Source organism: Leuciscus leuciscus, assembly GCF_965113295.1.
Source record: "Leuciscus leuciscus genome assembly, chromosome: 16".
Classification (NCBI taxonomy): domain Eukaryota; kingdom Metazoa; phylum Chordata; class Actinopteri; order Cypriniformes; family Leuciscidae; genus Leuciscus; species Leuciscus leuciscus.
The window spans coordinates 11,382,156-11,404,627 of NC_138740.1; the positions used below are offsets into that span (position 1 = coordinate 11,382,156).

Genomic DNA, 22,472 nt, shown 5'->3' on the forward strand with positions numbered 1-22,472 from the left:
CTAAGAATTCCTTATCTTTGCCGATTGTCTCTGAATGCTTCGTTTCCTGGTGTCTTTTCATCTTGCTTGGTTTCATGCTGTCGTTTGCCAGTTTTTCACCACAAAAGACACATTCTGGCCGAGACTTGTCTTGGCCTTCAATAAAACCAAAATGTATGTAGGTTTTGTCATAGTGTCTTAAAGGTGCCCTAGAATGTGAAATTGAATTTATCTTGGCATAGTTAAATAACAAGAGTTCAGTACATGGACATGACACAAAGTGAGTCTCAAACACCATAGTTTTCTCTTTCTTATTTAAATCTCGTTTTTGAAAAACACCCCTGAAAAACAGGCGAATCTCCACATAACACCAACTGTGACGCAACAGTCGGGATCATTAATTTGTACGCCTCCAAAAATTTGCATATGCCAGCCCATGCTCAGTGCCAGGCGAAACTGCGCAGCCGAATCATCAGAAGTTCTGCAGGTGAAGAAACAAGCAGGAGGAGGATCATTGGGAAATGGCAGATCTATCTATAATCTATCTATCTATCTATAATCGGATACCACTACAGTTTAATTCGAAGTTGTTAGTTTGCTCTGCCCATTTCACCACGGACTGTTTTTCTAACCTGGAACAATATCAAGCAGCCAGGCTTCTCTCAAGGTCTCATACTGACGAAGGGGGCAATTTCAACTAACGTTATATTCCCGCAAGCGGTAAGTAGCCTAGTGATTTTATTAACGATAATTTACACTGTGTTATCTAGATCCAGCGCGATATTGTTTTTTCCTCGAGAGACATCATGGCTTGCAAACGAGCGAACGAAGCATGGCAGTTGCTCAGTGTTTGGATGTACAAATGAACACAAAAATATTTTTTTAGCTCCTTCATCCGAGCCTCTGGAGAACCAGTGGGTTATGTGAATGTCTGATGCGTAATTGTTCAAGTTCAGACAGATAATCTTTCTCTCAAAGTCGTTCAACACTGTTTATGCATCAGTAAATCGCATTGCAGTGATAAGATCTTCATTCACGCGATCAACAGGCTGTCATCTGCTCAATGGTCATCACTGCAACCTTTTATTGATGGGAATAGATCTAAATACTTAAAGAAAACTTCTCATGATTCGTTAATCCCGAATCCGATAGCTGTAATAGAAAAAAACGTATAAAATCTGTAATAGTAAAAGTATTCCAGATAGCCCTACATGTAATGCCAGATATTTCATATGCAAGCATGTCAGCCAATCACAGCAGTGGGCAACAACACTGAAGTCTCACAGCAGACACGCCCCTTCAAACAGAGTGTTCAAATCAGGGGATGAAATCAGGCTAGGAAATATGCCTTTTATTTATAAATTATAACACATTTTGATCTAAAAAACATACTAACATTATAACGGCACCCCAGGAAACATTATAAAATAATAAAATAATCCATTCTAGGGCACCTTTAACTTTTTCTTCGCCTCTGATGAAGAATCACCGCATTTACGTTTCTCTGCCATTTTTCTTTTGTTTTTGCCGTTACTATGACAACAAGCATATTGAGCAAGTGACTTGTGCGCGCAAAATTTAAATAATTATTTTATATAAGAGATAATTTTTGACTGCCTTATCTTGGCATTGTAAGCATATGATTTTTTTTTTTTACTTTGAAAAAATATTTTTATATAAAATTATTAGTGGGACATTTTATGCATCTTTATTCACCTCAAAGCATATCCGCTCCCGCGCCCCCCTGTGAACTCTGGCGCCCCCCTGAGGGGGGCGCGGACCCCAGGTTGGGAACCAATGCTTTAGGCATTAACAGAGCACTAACGTTTTTTCCTCTTCTCTGGGGGATCCTCTGTGCTGGCATCTGCACTGCCGCTCATGGCATCCAAAACTTTGAGCAACAGGTCGCGAGCACTCCTCTTTTTTTTCTCGTCAAAGTACCGGTCTTTGTAGCGGGCATCAAGCATGGTTGCAACAGAATAAAGTGCCTCACAATGCACACCGTCGAAGCGATGATTGACGGCTTCCAGCAGGGTAGTTTTGGTAGTCTGCACTCCTCTGTCCGTGTCACTCGGCTGGCCAAGCAGTCGTGTCAGTGCCACAACCGCGGGGATCACATAAGTTCAGCAGAGGCCTCTGCTGCTGATATCTCTGGTCAGCTGCTCAAAAGGGGCGAGAAGTGTGATCATATTTTCTATAATTCCCCACTGATTTGCCGTCAAAGTTGCAGGAAGCTCGAAATCAGCGGCATAAACACCTAGTGCCCTTTTCTGCTCGACCAAGCTTCGCATCATATAAAATGTCGAATTCCATCTGGTAGCGATATCTTGTTGAAGTCGTTTTACCGACATTCCGAGCTCTTTCTGTACATCCTCCAGTCGACTGTATGCCAGCTGGGAGTGTTTGAAATGTCCAATTATTCTCCTTCCCACGGCCACAACATCTGCCACGCTGCGCTGAGACAGGACACCGTCATTCACCGCCAGTTGCAGTGTGTGTGCCATGCACGGTAGACTTGCCACACCAAACTCCATCATAGCTTTTTTTAGCCATGTTACGGGCATTGTCACGTAGCACGACATGCACTCGTTCTCTTTCTATTTTCCATTTCCCAAACATACTTTCAAATACGGACGCAATTGCAGCTGCTGTGTGAGAACTGGAGCATTCCTGCGAGTGTAGGACAGCTTTTTTAAGGGTGAAATCTTCGTCTATCCACTGGGCAGTGAGGCTCAACATGCTTACAGGACTCACGCTTGATGTCCAAATGTCCGTGGTCAAGCTAATGTGACAAGCGCCGGCGAGGAGCTTTTCAATGTGACTGGCGACAACACTATGGAGTTCAGGTAAGGCCACGTCAGAAAAATAGCGCCGGCTAGACATAGCATACCGCGGCTCTAGGTACATCATTAGCCTCCTGAAGCCAACGTCTTCCACCACGCTAAACGGCTGGTTATCAAGAGCAATAAATTCAATTATTTTGTCGTTAAGATCTTTTACCTTTGGGTGGTCGCTGCTGTATTTTCTAGCTTTGTCAAAGGACTGAAGTAGAGGCTGCTGATGGGTTTTTGCCGGCATTTTTTCCTTCTTACTTTTCAAAAAGTCTTGGTGCTGCTCAGGATGACGGCTCTTAAGATGTGTAATCAAATTTGTAGTGTTGAAAGACTGTTGTTTTACGCCTCCTCGGAAATATTGCAAATAGCAAGTTTGTTATCTGTTTGACAGATCTCGAAATGCCTCCACACAGCTGACATGTTGTAAGTTTAAGTTTTTGGCGCTCAAGCTACGTTCACGGTCGTCGCGCGCGCACATGAAACACGCCCCCTTATCGGTTTGGCTCATCGGCAGAAATATTCATATCTGCCGATGATGGTCATTTTAAGCTTTTATCGGCCGATACCGATGTTGTGCCGATATCATCGTGCATCCCTATTATATATTATATATTAGGGTTGTAACGGTGCACAAACATGACTGTTCAATACTGTTCACTACTCTGTATTGAAGTCACGGTTCGTTACAGCAAGGACTTGGGTAAAGTTGGTTTTATATTCGCATATTCGCACATTCGCGGACTTCCGCGTTCAATAACTCGTGAACTAAATGTTGTTGCTACAGAAAACACCTATCACATATAACTACAGATAAAACACCAGAAGCTACAAAATTTTCCTAAAAACGATCTTTCCTTCGCACTGGACAAAATACATTGATCTCTATGCGCAGGCTGCTAAGAAGGGACCATCTGCAAAGTGCAAACCTGAAGGAAAGCTCGTTTTGAGGAAGATTTAAATATTAAAACAATGTTATTTGTGTAGTAACAATATTCAGATCATGAGATATTGAACGCGGAACTCCGCGAATATGCAAATATAAAACCAACTTTACCCAAGTTGCAGACTTGATCATGTAGGACCTTCAGTACCACATACGTGGACAGCACCATGAACATAGTCAAGTAAAAAAAAACCCCCAAAAAACCTTGCCAACCAGGGTAAAAATAGTTTCAGGTTTGATATTTGCTGCGTATTCACCTAGACTGCTTTAGTGTACTTTTGTGTAGGCTACTGTACATACAATAAACAAATAAGTTTAAGAAAAAATTACTGTAATTCACCTAAAGTATTTTTTTCATGTTCCAAAGGCTGTAGTGCTTTCCTAGTGACCAGACTGACTGACTTACAGGTGAAATTTTTGACAATACCTCCTTTAAAAAGACAGATACCTGTCACTCATATTATTGCGCCACTGGGAAGTTGCGTTTTTGGCAAGATGAAGAAGGTCCAATAGTTCAAGTGAGAAGCAATTCAAAATGAATCATTTTTGTATAAATTTGCTGTATGTTGTATTTATCGAGTTCGTTCACATACAGACACCATGTCTGGAACAGAAGCAACTTTTCCACCACTTAAGGCCACAATACCTTTTGCGATCTGGGAATGTGCCACACAGCATTCAAACCCACAACCGGAATGGTTCATGTTAACCAATTAGCATGCTAAGCTAACTACCATAAGGCAACAAATACAGGTCAAATTTGGAGAAAAATATATCGGGAACGGTAGCAAAAATAAAAAATCTGTTCAGTCACTTCTGTGTGGCTCGGTCCAAAGATCATCTGAGCCAATTTTCGTAAAAATTTAACAAAATTTGAATGAGGAGTAGCACAAAAAATTGAACACTGTACTTTTCAAAATGGCCACTACTGTAATGGGCAGAGTCTTATTGTAAGATATTGATTGTGATCACCATAATGAGTGGAATCAGGTGTACTAAGTTTCATTTTACATCTATCTACATTCACATCTACATCAAAGGGTTCAAAAGCTATAACCCTTTTAATGTGGAATTTTTTAACTGGTGGTGGCGCTATAGAGTTGGTCCTACAGACTCAAATTGGTCCAATTACTATTCATTACAATCACTACAAGTGTGGAAGGTCACGATGTGCCTAAATTCAGGGTCCGAATGTCAGCCGCATAATTGATGGAGATATGCTTCAGTCTATCTATGTGTAGAAAATGTGTGATTATTTATTAGCCAATCAGAATCATTCAACCTGAAGCAATGACAAAACTTAGACCTTGATGAAGGGTATAATTGCTGTGATTTTTGTAAATGTAAGGGGAAGCGGCCTACTTTTGATCACTGGAGTAATCACTCCTTGTGATTCTTGAAGCTGACTTCTGCCTGATGAAACTGCAAACTATCTTCAGTAAAATTTCCATTAATTTATTATAATTCTGACTCTTGTCTTAAATTGACTGCACTTCTAATGCCTGGTCTTAATAAATCCTATCTGGTCCTTGGGTCTTTAACTGTAAGTCCCAGAATACAGATATACAGTGGTAATCCATATTGAAACTAGGGCTGGGTACCGAACTTCGATACTTTTATGGTATCGAAAAAAATACTCCAATTCTATGAGTATCGAAAAATTCTTTATCTTTCGGTGCCAAATTTCGGTTCCATCTGAGCGCGTAAGCGCAAGCTTATCTGTCCTCTCTGCATATTGACAAAGAGCGGAGCTCCGACCCACACACACACGGAGAGGTGCGGACGGATTAAACTGTTTGCAGTTTTGCTGAAGTCACAGAGAGTCACGGTTGGTCTCAAGTGTGGTAACAGTTTTTTAAAACTTCACGCAGACAGCGTTTGCTGCGATATGATATTAATTTAATGGCGAGCAGAAAGCGGTCGCGGTGCTGTTGACGTTACACTTCCTCTTACTAAACAAGCAGCCACAATGGTGTTTTCTCTCCCCTGATGACTGACTGACAGGCAGTCATTTTATTAATGTTAGGCTATGTCTACATTAATCCGGATACATTTGAAAACGGCGTTTTCGTTTATAAACGCTCTCCGTCCACACTAGCGTTTTCAGGCGTTTTCGGACGTTTCAGTGTGGATGAGAAACTTTTGAGAAACGCCTGAAAACGCTTAATTCACCTTACTGCGCGTGTTAATCCCCACCAAAGATCACTGATATGATTCAGATGGAAAAATAAATAATGAAGTTATCGCGCAATTCGTCTGACAGGATAATTTTATTTAGTAAAATATCTCACCATTCACTGATGCGGTCCAGGTCGCACGCAGTCACCGTATGTTTGGTCTAAAACGCAACTGCTCTCATGTATTGCCGCGTTTTCAAATGTATCCACTATGGAGTGCGTTTTCAAAAAAGCTTCATTTTCATTAATAAAAACGCCGTCTCCGTGTGGACGGAAGGCCAAAACGGAGAGAAAAATATACGTTTTGTGGACATGCTAAGTGAGTAGTTTTACCAGATTTTTTATTTTATTTTGATAACTGTTTTGATTCACAATTAAGGTGGAAAATAAAAGCTTTGTGTTTAATGTATTTTTGTTGATGTTGAAATTAATTTTAAAACATATGGTATCGAAAAAAGTATCGTTAGGAATCGGTATCGAAACTGAGGTATCGAAATTGGCACCGGATCGAAAAATTCTGAACGATGCCCAGCCCTAATTGAAACAAGGACAATAAAGCAGAAGTTTCAGCTAGGGCTGGGCGATATGGCAAAAAAAAAAAAAAACTAGTTTTTTTCATAAAGTTTGACCGATTCACGATTTCGATTTCGATTTTTTTTCTTTTATTGTGTAACTAGTCAACTTAAAACATTACAACAACATGACTTAAGTAACATTCTCTTTGTAAGTAACTTGAAAAACCATCTGGTTAAGGAACATTGTATTTTTAATGGCCATGCCATACATAAATTGGTCAACAAGGTGTAAATAAATGTAAAACAAATTCACAAGTTAAATATCTTTGCAGAAGATTTGAATGAAATATGAAAGTAAATATTGTGCAATTTGAATGAAACATTAAATACTTCTGAATATATAGTAAGAAAATAACCATTTTAACCAATGTAAACATTACATCAGTCAACTCAAAAAGTTATGCAAATTTCAACAGTAAAAAAACAAAAAACAACAAAAAAAACACTTTGTAGACCATCGTGCAAACATAAAGCATGTTGTAGGCTAGATGTTCTTTACAGGGTTCTTGAGAGGAAGACCAGTCTGTCTACTGTTTCAGGCTTTAGAGATGCTCTGTGACAGGTTATAATGTTCCCACCTGCACTGAACACCCTCTCAGAAGGGGCACTGGTTGCAGGAATACAGAGGTATTTTTTTGCAAGTTTGCTGAGTCTGGGAAAGATTGTCTCATTAGCCTTCCACCAGTGAAGTGGGTCTGTGTCTGAATCTACATCAGGAGACATCAAATAGGCTGTCAGCTCGGCTTTGACTTTGTCTTCTGATTGAATGACAGGTTGTGATGCTGGTGCCGTTTTCTTAAAAAAACTTGCCAAGGTTTTCTTCCTCTTAGCCCCAGCCTCTGTTCTCTGTTCTTCCTGCTCCACGTCCTGAGTCATCTGAACTGTTGTCTCAAGATTTTTGTCTGGCAACAAAGATGTCAGCTCTTTAACAACTTTTTGCTTGATTCCCTCCAACTTGTCATGTTCGATGTAAGTTGTACGGAACCTGGGATCCATCAGAGAAGCTATGTTGAGGAGTTCATCTGTGACAGGGTCGCTGCATTTGCAGTTGAGGTACTGCAGTATTGTGCTTTTGATGCGTTTTGTTAAATCTGTGTCAGCGTCTTGTGCTCGTAGAATGCTACTGTTAAAGAGATGGAGCACTGGTTTGAGGTACGAGACACTCACATATGCTTCACCTGACAATGCATCAGTGAACTCTTGTAGAGGGCTTACAGCTTTATTTATGGATTCCATGACATCGATGTCTTGCCACGTTGGAACAAGCTGCCGAGTTTTTTTATCAGAGCCAAGAACCCGAGCTATGGCTTTCTCCTGTTCTAAAACCCTCTCGATCATCTTTTGTCTTGAACCCCACCTGGTGGGGGTCTCCGTAATGAGTTGATGAGAAGGTAGGCCGAGCTCAGCCTGTGCAGATGCAAGATTTCTTCTCTTTTTCCAGCTGAAGGAAAACACACTTACAACCTTCTTGCACACTGCAACTGCACGGTCAACTCTGTGGTCTTTCACACCATGTTCTGTTAAAACAAAGCAAAAAAAAAAAAAAAAAAAAGAAGATTTGAAATAGTAGTTCATTGTACTTTGACAGAAATATTGTAAAGAGCTTTCTCCTTCATAACTGCAGAATATGAATCTATAACCAACAATTTACTATTTTATTTTATGTTATTACAAAAGCAAAACAATAATCATCATCATCATTTCAGCTATTAATGAAATAACATCTGAATAACTGCGATTTAACTTTAAATTTTAATGCTTGAATTATTCAGGGGTCTTAAGTCTTAAAAAGTCTAAAATTCTGAACTTTAAATTTAAGGCCTTAAAATGTCTTAAAAACGGCCAGATTTTCATCCGTGGTCTTAAATTTCATTTAGTCAGGTCTAAAAAAGGTCTCGCCAACAGGCCGTTCACATACATAGACAGTATATCGTATCTTTTGCGCGCTCAAGTTCGTTCAAATGTAGGCGCGCGCGCGCGCTCATAATTGAAGCGACGCACTCGTTTTTTTCCAGGCGCAGCGAGATAAAAAAAATCTCAACTCTTCAGAATGCCGCAAACGCACCGCAGGTCATGGGACAAGAACCAACCAATCAGCTTCGCCCCTTTCCGTAACAACATTGAAAGCTCACTCAGCTGGAAGGATGCGGGTGCACCCAAACACTACGGGTGTTTTTCTCTTCTCCGTAAATAAATCTTGAAGCAGAGCTACAGCAAGCGTTTCTCGCCGGTGGAAATCCATTAGCCACTAAAACTTCTTTGTCATTGTGGAGAGCGCAGTGCACGGTTGCATAGCAACGACAGACACCACGGGAAAATCCGACCGAATTTTACTATTAATAATAAAAGATAAGCTAAAGTGCATTGTAAATGTCAGTAATTTTTTTTTATAAAAAATGATTTAAAGTCTGAAATATGTGAGGTTTATCTTTTAAAAAAAAAACTTTTTTGTCTAAACTTTATTTGAACTTGTACATGTTAGTATATAACATGTTGCAAGACACTTTTAAAATCTGGCTATCATTTTTAATGGTATTATTTTAATGTTTATGTAAACAAAAAGTGCATATTGATGCAAATTTTATTTGTTATTTGCTGGTTTTCGACATTGTGTAGTATTAGTACTTTTTGAACAGGATTCTGTGATAACCGTGGTCATTTTTGTCACTATAATCATTGAAATGAAATGTTCATGCCATTTCATCTCTAGTTATGATCAACTATGATCAACTAAAATCAACTAATTGTGTTTTTTACAGTATAATATGCATAGTACAATTTTCTATAAAAAAAATAATATATCTGATTCTGACACACGTTGTTGGGTGTGGAAGGTTACTAATGTGATTGTTTTATCTGTAATATAAATTAATGTTTTTTCATTGAAATAAAATGAATTCTTTGATTTGAATTTTTTTTGGGGCAATGCGTGTAACGTTAGGTCTTAAATTTCAAACTTTATGGTCTTAAAATGTCTTAAATGGGGGGGCGCTAGAGAGCCCGAACAAGATGGCAGCATAGTGTGACGGCTCCCTATAACCTCGCACATAAAACAGCCCCAGACCTTTACAAACCTGGTCAACTACATAATATAAATAATGCCTAAACCCCCAGTAGCAAAGGAGTGTGATATCTTCTCGAACGCCCGAAAAACAAGCTCACGAAGTGCGAAGACAGCATCTCCGGTCGAGAGTGTCGAAGCTAATTGCATGGCTAGTGTAGCCGACGTACTAACTGAGCTTAAATCACTCCGCTCCGAGTTCAGCTAAACATAAACATCCAACTGGGGGAGCTGACGAACTCTGTCTCGGTGATGGAGAGCAATTTAGGTGAAATCAAACGAGATGTAACAGCGAATGAACAGCGAATCGAGGAGGCTGAAACTCGCATAGCCGCTACAGAGGACGCGTTGGACAAGGCCGAGAGGGCTTTGGCTAAAGCAACAAAGCGGCTCACATACCTGGAGGAAAAGACAGAGGACCTGGAAAACCGCGGGAGGAGGAAAAATATCTGGCTGTTTGGTCTTAAGGAGGGAGCTGAGGGTAAGCGTCCTCTTTTAGACTTTATTACCGATATGCTACCCCAGTGGCTGGGCAACGAACCCGACAGAGTATTCATATTGGAAAGAGCCCATCGTACCCTGGCCTCAGCAGTTCCCAATCAGAACCGAGCCGTCCTCCTTCGCTTTCTCAACTATCAGGATAAAGAATTCGTCCTACGCTCTACAAGACAACGGGACATTACACACGACGGATCCAAACTCGCATTCGTCCAGGATTTTTTTTGTCTTAATAGCTTGTTAGTCTTATTTTGTTTTTACTTTTACTCTATCATGGTCACACGAAACCAATGTAGCAGGCAAATCTCTGTATGTCTAGTACACTTAATGTAATAACGTTTAATGTCAGAGGCCTTGGCCACCCAATTAAGCAGAAGAGAGTCCTTACATTCTTAAAAAAAGAAAAAGTAGACATAGCTTTCCTTCAGGAAACCCATTTGTCCAATGAAGAGCACAAAAAACTCAAGAGAGATTGGGTCGGGCAAGCTTATTTCTCTAGCTTTACTAGCAATAAAAGGGGAACAGCAATACTTATTCATAAAAAACTACCTTTCATATTTAAAGAGCAATATAGCGACTATGATGGCAGACAAATATTAATTAGGGAGATGCTATATGGACAAGAGCTGACATTACTAAACGTATATGCACCGAACGAAGATAACCCTAAATTCATGATGGATACGATCACCCTATTTAATCAATATAATACAGACTTTGGAATAGTTGCCGGAGATTTTAATTGTCATATGGATAGTAGCTTAGACAAATCCTCAACCACACTGTCTAACCCCAACGCTTCTAAGACTCTGAGGTTAGCCTCGGCTGATGTAGGCCTGGTCGATGTTTCCTACATGGAAAGATTACACTTTCTATTCGGCTAGACACAAATCATACTCCCGACTAGATTTATTTTTTTTACCACAGGATCATCTCTCATCCATAGTTTCATGCGATATAGGGCCCATTCTTATATCAGACCACTCACCAGTCTACCTGCGGTTATCCCTCCCCCAGCAGACAAATCAAACCAAACAATGGAGATTTAATACCTCCCTCCTCACAGACTTTGAGGCTTGTAATAATATTAGAAAATGGTTAGAGCAGTACAGACAGGATAATGCGTTCTCCCCCGTTACTCCGGCAGTGATGTGGGATGCAGCTAAAGCTGTAATTAGGGGCCAATTGATCTCTTACGCATCTGCAAAAAAAAAATCTATTATTAAACAAATAGAACAACTTAAGAAAGAGTTAATTAATTTGGAACGCTCCGCTTAAGTAAAATGTTCCCTAACTCATCCCCCAGATGTCATCGTTGTAAAACGTGTAAAGGGTCAATTATGCATGTTTTTTGGGAATGCAGGAAATTAAAACATTTCTGGAAGGCGGTACATGATCGGGACATTAAACCAACACGGTACCTCTTTGGTACGGAATTGGACAAGACGCTGGACACCACATGCAGGAAAAGGATTATCATAATGTCCTATATAGCAAAGAAATGCATCTTGCTCAATTGGAATCAACAAAGACCTCCATCATTTAATCTGTTTAAACAAATCCTAAATGAACTTTAAGTCATAACGGGGTTTGGCATGTTTACATATCATTCACAAAGGATGAACTGTGATCTGTGACCATGGACTGGGTTGATTTAATTTGCTGTATTTTATTTTTATTATGATTATTTTATTATTCTTTTTTTGTGTCTTTTTTTGTCTTTTTTTTTGTCTTTTTTTGTCTTTTTTTTTGTCTGTTATGTTAATAAAATGTTAAAAATCAATAAAAAGATAATAAAAAGATAATAAAAAAAGAAATAAAAAAAAAGGTCTTAAATTTGACTTGCTGAAACCTGCAAGAACCCTGTTATTAATCATACTTACCAATGGCATTGTGAAGACGATGTCCAAAGCACTGAAGATGGGTCCAGTCGTTCAGCTTCATTGCTTTGATCATGTTCGTTCTTTTAAAACGGCTTTAAAGAAGCACTTTTATAGTTTGGCATTTAATTCCGACCCTGGAGAGACCTAAATATATTAATTTTATGTTGTTGTGTTTTGTATTCTCTTTGTTTGGTTTTATTGATGGAATTGTACAGCATTTTGGGCTGCACTTGAGGCAGTAGAAATGTGCTATATAAAAAAATTAACTAAACTAAATTTCGTTCCACTGTCAGTGGTCACGCACACCTGTCGATCCTCCACAAGCTTCCAAGACGCCAGCGCATCTTTAAGCCCATGACCAATTATTTCCCCAGTATGATCGTCAGGAAAATAACATGTCTGAAGGCAAAAACTTCGCAGTTTCCATTCTGCGTCAACATAATGGGCTGTAAGGCTCATGTAAGGCTGAAGAGTACGACTACTCCACAGGTCAGTCGTCGTAGAAAAAAAAGATGCCTTTTCAAGCTGCTCCGCTACTTTTTCACTTGTTTCAGTGTACATTCGGGGAATAGCTACGTCTTTGAAATATTTGCGGCTCGGCAACTTGTATCTTGGATCAGCAGTGTGTAGCATTTTTATGAACCCTGGCTTTTCGATGGTGTATATGGGAACCATGTCCTTAGCGATATGAAACGCCCCAGCATCTGTAATTTCTTTCCATCGGGGCGCCTTTTTGTCGTATGGAACGGAATTGGAAAATGATACCGCTAATGAAATCTGCCGTTTTGCAATTTTAGGTGGACCTTTTGCACTTGGACTTAGCTTGTTTTCATCTCTTAACTTTGAGCATTCTTCCCATTCAGTTTGGTGCCTTTGTCGCAAATGTTGGAATAAATTAGTGGTGCTGCCACTGCCGGTTGAAACTGACTTTCTGCATATTTTGCATTTGACAAAAGTTTGTTCGACGTCTGAACTCTCAAATCCGAACCATTTCCAAACCACAGAGGAAACGTTACTACTAGGCCTGTCGCGATAATTAAATAACCGTCTGATCGCGATTATTTGATCTAACCTCGATTGTTTCAGACAACCGCGATTATTGCGCTCTTTTATAGACCTACGGCACAAGGGGGAGTCATGAACCAAAATAAATAGACAAGCAGTCAAGCACTAATTACGTTTTCTAGCAATATATTCAAAGTCATCTGAAGCCATTCCATAGCTTAATGTGAGGGACAGTGGTATATTTACATTGTTAAATTAAAGTTCACAAACTCGTCTGCAGCTGTCAATCATTCCGTTCAGCATTCAAACAGCGCGCGCCGTCCGGTTACGACAGGATACACGGTAAAACTTTCTCCAATGTGACATTGACGTTATAATGCTTGATCTGTAGATAAAGGGCTGTGGATTTGCTGTTTTTTGCTGTTTCTAAATTACTCGCTCGCTACCGTGTGCCTACACAGCACAAGGACTATGAATTGGCATCAGACGCACAATAACTGGAGTTTAAAACTGTGAAGAAACAAATGATCAATAAATTGTTGGACTGATATACACTAGGATTTGTGCCCTCGACATTTCTTCGCTTTGTGCCGTGAACTTTTAAATGCGCACTTGTGCATCGCTGCGACTCCATGTTGCATTAAGCACATCATTCTGCACCCGCGATGCGCATACGCGCTTTGTTCCGCTCTGTTTTGAAGCGTATCATATCATGGTTTGTGCACATTTGTTTTTATTAACATGTTTAGATTTTATTAAATTACTGTGCAGATGTTTTCAAAAATTACTTTTTGCTGCTGATTTATACACTCACTAAGTTTAATAAACAAATTGTCATAGCTATTGAATATAGCCTATTTATTTAATATTTAAAGGTGTTAACTGTAAACTTACACTGCAAAATGATAACTTACAAAGGATTAAATTCATCACAATTATTTAATGAATGAAGCACAAAGCCCTAAAACAGACAATTAATCAGCATAATTGCCAAAGCCCTAACACAGACAATTAATCGTCAAAGCCCTAAAACTGACAATTAATCGGCATAACCGCAATAATTTTTTAGACAATTAATCGTCAGCCAAATTTCATAATCGTCACAGGCCTAGTTACTACCTTTCTTTGGCACAAGGTCATCCTGACGTGAAGAGCCGTCCATCTCTATGATATTATTTCTGTAGCCTATTACGTTCCTTCATAGAGCACTGTACTCTCACAGGTGAGCGGTTAATTAGGCGCGCCATCATGTGGTCGGAGTCGGACAAGCCTCTTAATTATTCTGCCATTGGTGCAATTACAATGTTTCTATTTTTTTTATTAAAAAAATCGCAATACCTCGATTTAATTTTTTAAAAAATCGTCTTAAAACGTAAATTCTAATTAATCGGAAAAAAAACGAAAAAATCGCCCAGCCCTAGTTTCAGCAGATATTCTTTAATGATGTTCCACTGTTTAAGGTACACAGTGAGCACAACCATTGGGCATCTTTTCCAGGTAGCTTGTCTGGTGATAGTCCAATTAGTGGTGTGCGATATGACGATTTTTTTATCGTGGACGATTAAAATGTCTCCACGATGTGCTTTTGAAGAAATATCGTAGAATCGTGCATTATATCTGTTCTGGTGCCTCTGTCCCAACGGTCCCAACATACTGAACAACGCGACGTATATTCACATAAAATGTTAACGCAGCGGAACGGGACTGCAGTTCACAAAAGTTAACAATTTGCATGTGCTTTAATGCCTTGTCGGTTAAACATTTAATTCGCGTGCTGATGCGCTGTTCTAATGTGTGCGTTTCTCAGCGCGTACATGTGAAGCTCACATGCACTAAAAGCCTGTCTACCAGCGCCTTGATACTGGACTAAGTTATCTTTCGAGTCTTATTGTGCTTATACTGTTAAATACACACAAGGTTTACATAAAGTCGGTTATGTCTAAAGTGAAAGCAAACTTGAGAAAATTGAGAGAAAATCTGCTTGTCAAATGCGTGTATATTAGACGCGTCGCGTGCAGCTCTCAAAGAGACAGTAGCTATAATAGTAAACACGCTGCCGCTTGTCCTTAAAGGGATAGTTCACCCAAAAATAAAAAATATCTCATCATTTACGCACTCTAATGTTGTTCCAAACCTGTTTTAATTTCCTTCTAATAGTTTCTTATATTTTTCTAATATTAATATTTTGAAGAATGTGGCTATCAAAACAGTATAGCTGGTCCCCATTGACTTCCATAGGAGAAAAATATACTATGGTAGTCACTGGGGTATATCAACTGTTTGGTTACCCACATTCTTCCAAATAACTTTTATTTTCAACAGAAGAAAGAAACTTATTCGAGTTTAAAACAACTTGAGAGAGTAAATTATGATAATTTGAATTTATGATCATTTGAATAAAACAACAAAATGCAAAGAGAAAAATCACTCACTGGTCTTGACTGATAACTTTAATTTACATTTACATTTACATTTATTCATTTAGCTGACGCTTTTATCCAGAGCGACTTACAATTGCTATATATGTCAGAGGTCGCACGCCTCTGGAGCAACTAGGGGTTAAGTGTCTTGCTCAGGGACACATTGGTGTCTCACAGTGGATTCGAACCCGGGTCTCTCACACCAAAGGCATGTGTCTTATCCACTGCGCCACCACCCCACCACCACCACTTAATAGTAGCTTTAATAAGTATCAATGTATAATTTATACAGTGAAGTCTGTTTTGTTTTATTTTCATATTTGTTCATTTAATTACTTTCTTCAATGCTACTGTTAAATACACCTACTGTAGCTGAAAACGTAAAGCACTGTTTAGCCTATTTAATTTGTATATTAAGTTGTGTATGTGTAATGTGTATCTTTGATCTTAATATTTAATAACAAAGAAAATAATGACAAATATATTTATCTTCGCCCCTGTCTGCCATTTTTTTTATTTTGTTACCTAAGGCTTTGTTTTTAAAATATGGACATTAGCTTGGCTGTAATGCTAAGTCACAAAATAGTAACATAAACCAACATAAAAAGAATCGTGATAAAATCGTTAATCGTGATTTTCCTGAAAAAAAATCGTGATATGATATTTTTGCCATATCGCCCACCCCTAAGTCCAATGCAGCATACATTGGGTACAATCTTTGGCACTGTTCACATTGGTAAACATGACAAGGATTAATTATGTAACAAACCACTAACAGTTATAGTTATGTGTGTTAACAAATTACATAATGCAATGAATAAATATTAAATAACATGTTCAATTGCTTTAAATATTTTTGTTTACCCAAAGTAGTCCTGACTGAAAACATTTGAAAAAATTGTATTCAAACACACACATTTGTTTTACTTAAACTTTTACGTCACTTCACTAAAAGAAAATATTGTAAAGTAAAAAGTACTTGACAAAACAATCAGTTAAAGGGTTTATGATAATATAAGAACTTAAACCAAGAGAGGATCAACAACAGCAAAATTTTGAAGAGGTGAAATTGAAATATTACTCTAACCACGAGGAATTAATTACAACTTTTATGTATAATCCCAGTGGTATTCCATGAACAATTAGAAAGATAATAGAAATAAAACAGTGCACTGTACAGTATCTCGAATACCTCCATGATCTTGCTGTTCATTATCTGTCAGATTTGCTGCACCAATGCGTACAGGTTCAGTCTCTACTGTTAATAATAATGTAGCCCCTATTAATGTACTACAACCTTAAAAAAAAAAAAAAAATTACAGTATTATATTATGTAAAACAGTATTATTAGGTATTGTCAAAATTTCACCTGTAGTAAGTCAGTTTGGTCACTAGGAAAGCACTACAGCCTTTGGGATATATATAAAAAAACCACTATAGGTGATTTACAGTTTATTTCATAAACATATAATAAACATATGTAAATGCTCATTACATAAATATATTTGATAATTGTACAGTAAGGGACTTTTTGTCAATTTCACCTGTAGTAAGTCAGTCTGGTCTGTAGGAAAGCACTAAAAAAAACATATTTGTCAACTGTACGTACAGTAAGGGACTTTTTGTCAATTCAGTGTGGTCACTAGGAACATGCTACAACCTTCGGATAGTAAAAAATCCCTTTGGTGAAGTAATGTAATTTTATTCTAAAAATATTTATGTACAGTGAGGCAGGTTTCCTAAATACAATCATTATAATGCACTTTTTATTGTTGCTAAAGTACAATCAATAGCATTAGAACTAGTGGTGGGCCGTTATCGTTAATCTATTCTCCAAGTTGGGTTGGGAGATGGCTCTATATACAACACAAGCTATGATGACGCAATCTACCCGCGGCCGCGAGGTAAACCCGGCTGCAACGCATATTCGTCGTCATTTTAAGTAAACACGGCTGAAAGTGAAAGCTGGTGAAAAAGATCGGTGCAACATCCATTATTTGGACTTGGTTCGGGTTTAAGCCGTCAGACGAGCAGCAGCAGTGGCGGTTCTACATTGAATTACACCCTGGGCGAGACAGCCTTCGAGCGCCTCCCAATCCCCCCCCAATTTGGACATAATTTTTCTAACCCCATTGGCAGATCATGTTTTGCTTGTTTTAAGCAAAAACTCAATTTTTATTTATTTCCACCAGAAAACAAGACTTAATATCTTATGTCATTTTACTACTTTAGTAATATAACGTTATGCATCTTTATTTAAGAAATGTTTGATATTTCGACTGGAAACAAGACAAAAATACTAAGAAAAGCATTTTTTGCAGTGTAATAACTGAACTTCACAATATTATGAAAAGCACAATATTATGGTGAAATTAGATCTCGTGTTTGAGTTAAAACCGAATTATTGTTAAGCATAGCAAAAATCATAGCAAAAAGGCTAACAAATAAGAGTTATACGCACCAATTAATATTGCCCCTTCATTCATGACATGGATACCGTAATCATACAGAGAAAACATAGTTGCATACCTTTATCTTTCGCTCGTTTCTAAATTGGGCACCTGATGGCTTTGACCTTTCTTGTCCATCTCTTATTTGGCACTCGACATCGACAATCAACAGATTTCCCCTGACCCCCTCCATACCAACTGTCACTCACGACGAGTCACGACCAGAAGTCAAGACTAAACCAATTCACCTTGGTGGTGGTGACCAAGTAATCGTTTTGTATTACCTATTTTTATTAGCCATGCAGACAATTCAGAAAAACAAAAAATGTGCAGGAAATATAGAGGCCTGTATTTATAATATTCTGAATGAAATGTGCGTTATTTGGAAGAAAGTCTAAGTGTGACTGACTTAGATAACTATATGGATCCCCCGTTCTCCCCCCTTGTCCGTTCCATTTGAGAGAGACCCAGAGGTGAACTGTCATCCGCGCCCGCGCCTCCGCGCCCACTCCCCTTTCCCCTTCTCAAACAAACAGCTTCTGTGCACGGCATCTTCTCAGCAAGCAGGGGCGCACATTTGCCAATTCCCCACACAGTGAAATGATAGATAATAGAAAACCGCTTCGCGGCGCAGATTTATTTTTGTATTTTTATTTTCTGCTCGTGCCGGCGGCGCCGCCCCCCAAAAAATGCCGCCCCGGGCGATTGCCCGGTTCGCCCGTGCCAAAAACCGCTACTGAGCAGCAGCAAACTATATACAGAGTGTGTGGGGTAACAGTTCGGTAAGTTAACACACGACTAATCCGTTCGACCACCTCAAATTCAAAACGAAACATGATATCACTGAATACCAGCGCGCGCGTATTATTCCCATTCCAATATATCTTAGTGGTGTAGCACATAATCTCGATTTTAAGAATCGTTGTTGTGTTTCTTTTTAACTGAAAAGACATCAGTTAGACAATATTCTAATTTTAAATTTGGGGTTTCATAAACTCCAAGCCATAATAAACATTAGACCTACTTAAGTCTCTGCAGCTAGTGTACTTAAATTTTATTTATCTGCAAAATTATGTTGTATACTTACAGTTTTGCACAATATATGTTCTCAAAACTACATACACCCTTTAAAAAAAAATACATTTAGCAGTTGTTTAGCATGGGTCTGTGTAATCTGTTCTGAAATGGTTTTATTATAATATGCTGTATATCGTTATCGCAAGAGGCTGCAATGTATATCACAATATAGATTTTAGGCCATATCGCCCATCCCTAATTGATAGCCTATAGTAGTTGATAATAACATAGGCCTACCTAATGTTGCCTACGGACGGTAACAGTACAGTAGTAACCTTTTACAGTCTATGAGTAGAACAGCTTTCTCAAGCAGTTTGTGATGCATTTTGGAAACAGGAGATGAGCCCCTGATCTAATGCGCCACCTGGCTTGAGAAACCCGTTCTCAAAGACTTACTTTTATAGTCATTATTTGGGTAGCACACATATTCTGAATGCCTTCGGCAGAATTCAAATGAGCCATTTTAATCTAGATTAATCTAGATTAATTTCAAAATTAATCTAGATTAATCTAGATTAAAACAATTAATCTATGCCCACCTCTAATTAGAACACATAATGTGAGAGATATTTGCTGGTACATTTGTACTTTGCAAAAATGTAGTTGTCTGTTTGCACACAATGGAAAAAAATTGAACATTTTAGACGGTCCCTATCTTCTTTACCACACACATTGGACATTCAGTGAACATTCGCAACTTTGTATGCCATTAAAACAATATTTGCCCATTTTGATCGATTGTGGAGAGTGTTGTAGTTCACCATCTTTGTCCTAAAGATCATGTAGCTGCTTTTATTTTGCAAAAATGTGCTTTATTGCGCTTGTTATTGAGACAGTTTTTAAGCAAAAAAGTGTGAATGTGCGAATATAAAACCAACTTTACCTAAGTACAGCAGGGGGGAGAAAACTAAACACAAAATTGCTGCTGCTTTTCTTTTTTCAATTTTGTACACAAGTGTATATGTGTTTAAATAAGGATAAAGGATAAAAAAGGGATGAAAAAAATCGATCTTATGGCGCTTTTCCACTGCATGGTACGGTTCGACTCGGTACGGAACGGTTCGGCTCGCTTCGCTTTTCCACTGCGTGGTACGACTCGGCTCGGTACGGCAAGGTTCGGTTCGCTTTAGCTCGGTTGCTTTTCCACTGCAGTTAGATAGCGATTTTTTTTCAGGAAAATCACGATTAACGATTTTATCACGATTATTTTTATGTTGGTTTATGTTACTATTTTGTGACTTAGCATTACAGCCAATCTAATGTCCATATTTTAAAAACAAAGCCTTAGGTAACAAAAAAAAAAACAAAAAAAATGGCAGACAGGGGTGAAGATAAATATATTTGTCATTATTTTCTTTGTTATTAAATATTAAGATCAAAGATACACATTACACATACACAACTTAATATACAAATGAAATAGGCTAAACAGTGCTTTACGTTTTCAGCTACAGTAGGTGTATTTAACAGTAGCATTGAAGAAAGTAATTAAATGAACAAATATGAAAATAAAACAAAACAGACTTCACTGTATAAATTATACATTGATACTTATTAAAGCTACTATTAAAGTTATCAGTCAAGAGCAGTGAGTGATTTTCTCTTTGCATTTTGTTGTTTTATTCAAATTATCATAAATTCAAATTATCATAATTTACTCTCTCAAGTTGTTTTAAACTCGAATAAGTTTCTTTCTTCTGTTGAAAATAAAAGTTATTTGGAAGAATGTGGGTAACCAAACAGTTGATATACCCCAGTGACTACCATAGTATATTTTTCTCCTATGGAAGTCAATGGGGACCAGCTATACTGTTTTGATAGCCACATTCTTCAAAATATTAATATTAGAAAAATATTAGAAACTATTAGAAGGAAATTAAAACAGGTTTGGAACAACATTAGAGTGCGTAAATGATGAGAGATTTTTTATTTTTGGGTGAACTATCCCTTTAAGGACAAGCGGCAGCGTGTTTACTATTGCTGCTGTCTCTTTAAGAGCTGCACGCGACGCGTCTAATATACACGCATTTGACAAGCAGATTTTCTCTCAATTTTCTCAAGTTTGCTTTCACTTTAGACATAACCGACTTTTTTTATGTAAACCTTGTGTGTATTTAAAGCAGCACTAGGTAACTTTTCAACCTTCATAATATATTTCCAAGACTCTTGTGATGGTACATCGACTTACAATAGGTTGAATGACATGTCTGCCATAGCCTGACGGGGTCTGTATCGTTTTTAATCGTACTTTTAAACTTCGGGGTTCGGGTAGTAACCCCCGCACACACAAAAGAACTACAAAATTCGACTGCTTTACGGCATAGGCTACCTCACTTCCCCCAACACGTCCTCACATGCTGTTGGACTTGTAAGTATATTGCTTATATTGTATATCACTCGGACAAGCTTTCACTCGTTGGTGTGAGCTAAAAAGCACCTGGCGTTCTTGTTGATGGATTAGTAACTTAGACATCTTCGGAGGCTAGCTGTGCTTGTTCGATGTCCGACGATTTGTAACGCGTTGTGTTTATTCCCCAATCGAACTCGTGTAACTGTCTGTCACACGTTCTACCGTCCACAGCATTACTTGATAGACAAAAATAGGACAAGAATGAGCATCAAATAGAAACAACCAGCTTACGGGGTGTTCGAGGCACACATACAATACAGACTGCCGACAGTTAAACAGGGCGCGCGCAGCTCTTAAAGGGGCCACACCTTATTTCCACTCGTTACAGCTTCCATCCGACTGAACAGGGACCGGTATACAGGGGGGAGGGGATCAGGCCGTGAGTGAAGAGACTGCTCTGCGTGAGTGGTATTTACGACAGTAACGTTAAATACAAGTAGTCCACAGCGACTCTAGGGGTCGTTGTTTGACCAAAACGGAAATCTTACCTAGTGGGGCTTTAACAGTATAAGCACAATAAGACTCGAAAGATAACTTAGTCCAGTATCAAGGAGCTGGTAGACAGGCTTTTAGTGCATGTGAGCTTCGCATGTACGCGCTGAGAAACGCACACGTTAGAACAGCGCATCAGCACGCAAATTAAATGTTTAACCGACAAGGCATTAAAGCACATGCAAATATGAACTTTTGTGAACTGCAGTCCCGTTCCGCTGCGTTAACATTTGATGTGAATATACGTCGCGTTGTTCAGTATGTTGGTACAGAGGCGCCAGAACAGATATAATGCACGATTCTACGATATTTCTTCAAAAGCAGATCGTGGAGACATTTTAATCGTCCACAATCAAAAATCGTCATATCGCACACCCCTACTGATCGTTATAGTTGCCGTCTCTACTGCCATGACATCATCATATTAAATGCGAATTTTTCATTCCGGGTTTCCCCATCCGCTCCTCGGCAACCAACAAGAGGAACGTCTGCACCTCGTCGACTGACCACGATTCAGCCATTTCTTTTTTTGAAGCAAATACTTTTAAAACAGGCGCTACAGCGTTGGCTGTTGTCTACTGGCTATTTAAATCTAGCGGGTTTAGTGTCTCGTGTTGTAAATACAATGACGCTGGTAGTGATGATTCTGTCTGACCAATCAGTGATCT

The 22,472-nt window shown here is 38.6% G+C and overlaps 2 protein-coding genes and 1 long non-coding RNA gene across 3 annotated transcripts in view; 1 reads left to right on the forward strand and 2 right to left on the reverse strand.

Moving 5' to 3' along the window:
* rnf121 (ring finger protein 121) overlaps positions 1-22,472 on the forward strand; it is a 221,152-nt gene that overhangs the window by 13,992 nt on the left and 184,688 nt on the right. The window lies entirely within an intron of this gene.
* LOC309477522 (E3 SUMO-protein ligase ZBED1-like) lies at positions 7,004-12,025 on the reverse strand (the record flags this gene model as incomplete). Its single annotated transcript, XM_082140806.1, has 2 exons — positions 11,951-12,025; positions 7,004-8,025 (listed from the first exon to the last, which is right to left on the reverse strand). Exons 1-2 carry the CDS (start codon positions 12,021-12,023, stop codon positions 7,004-7,006), a joined length of 1,095 nt encoding a protein of 364 aa, XP_081996932.1. The 5' UTR covers positions 12,024-12,025.
* Positions 17,857-18,563, reverse strand: LOC309478060. The gene is made up of 2 exons (XR_014198797.1): positions 18,401-18,563; positions 17,857-18,242 (listed from the first exon to the last, which is right to left on the reverse strand). It is a non-coding gene; the product is annotated as an uncharacterized lncRNA (long non-coding RNA).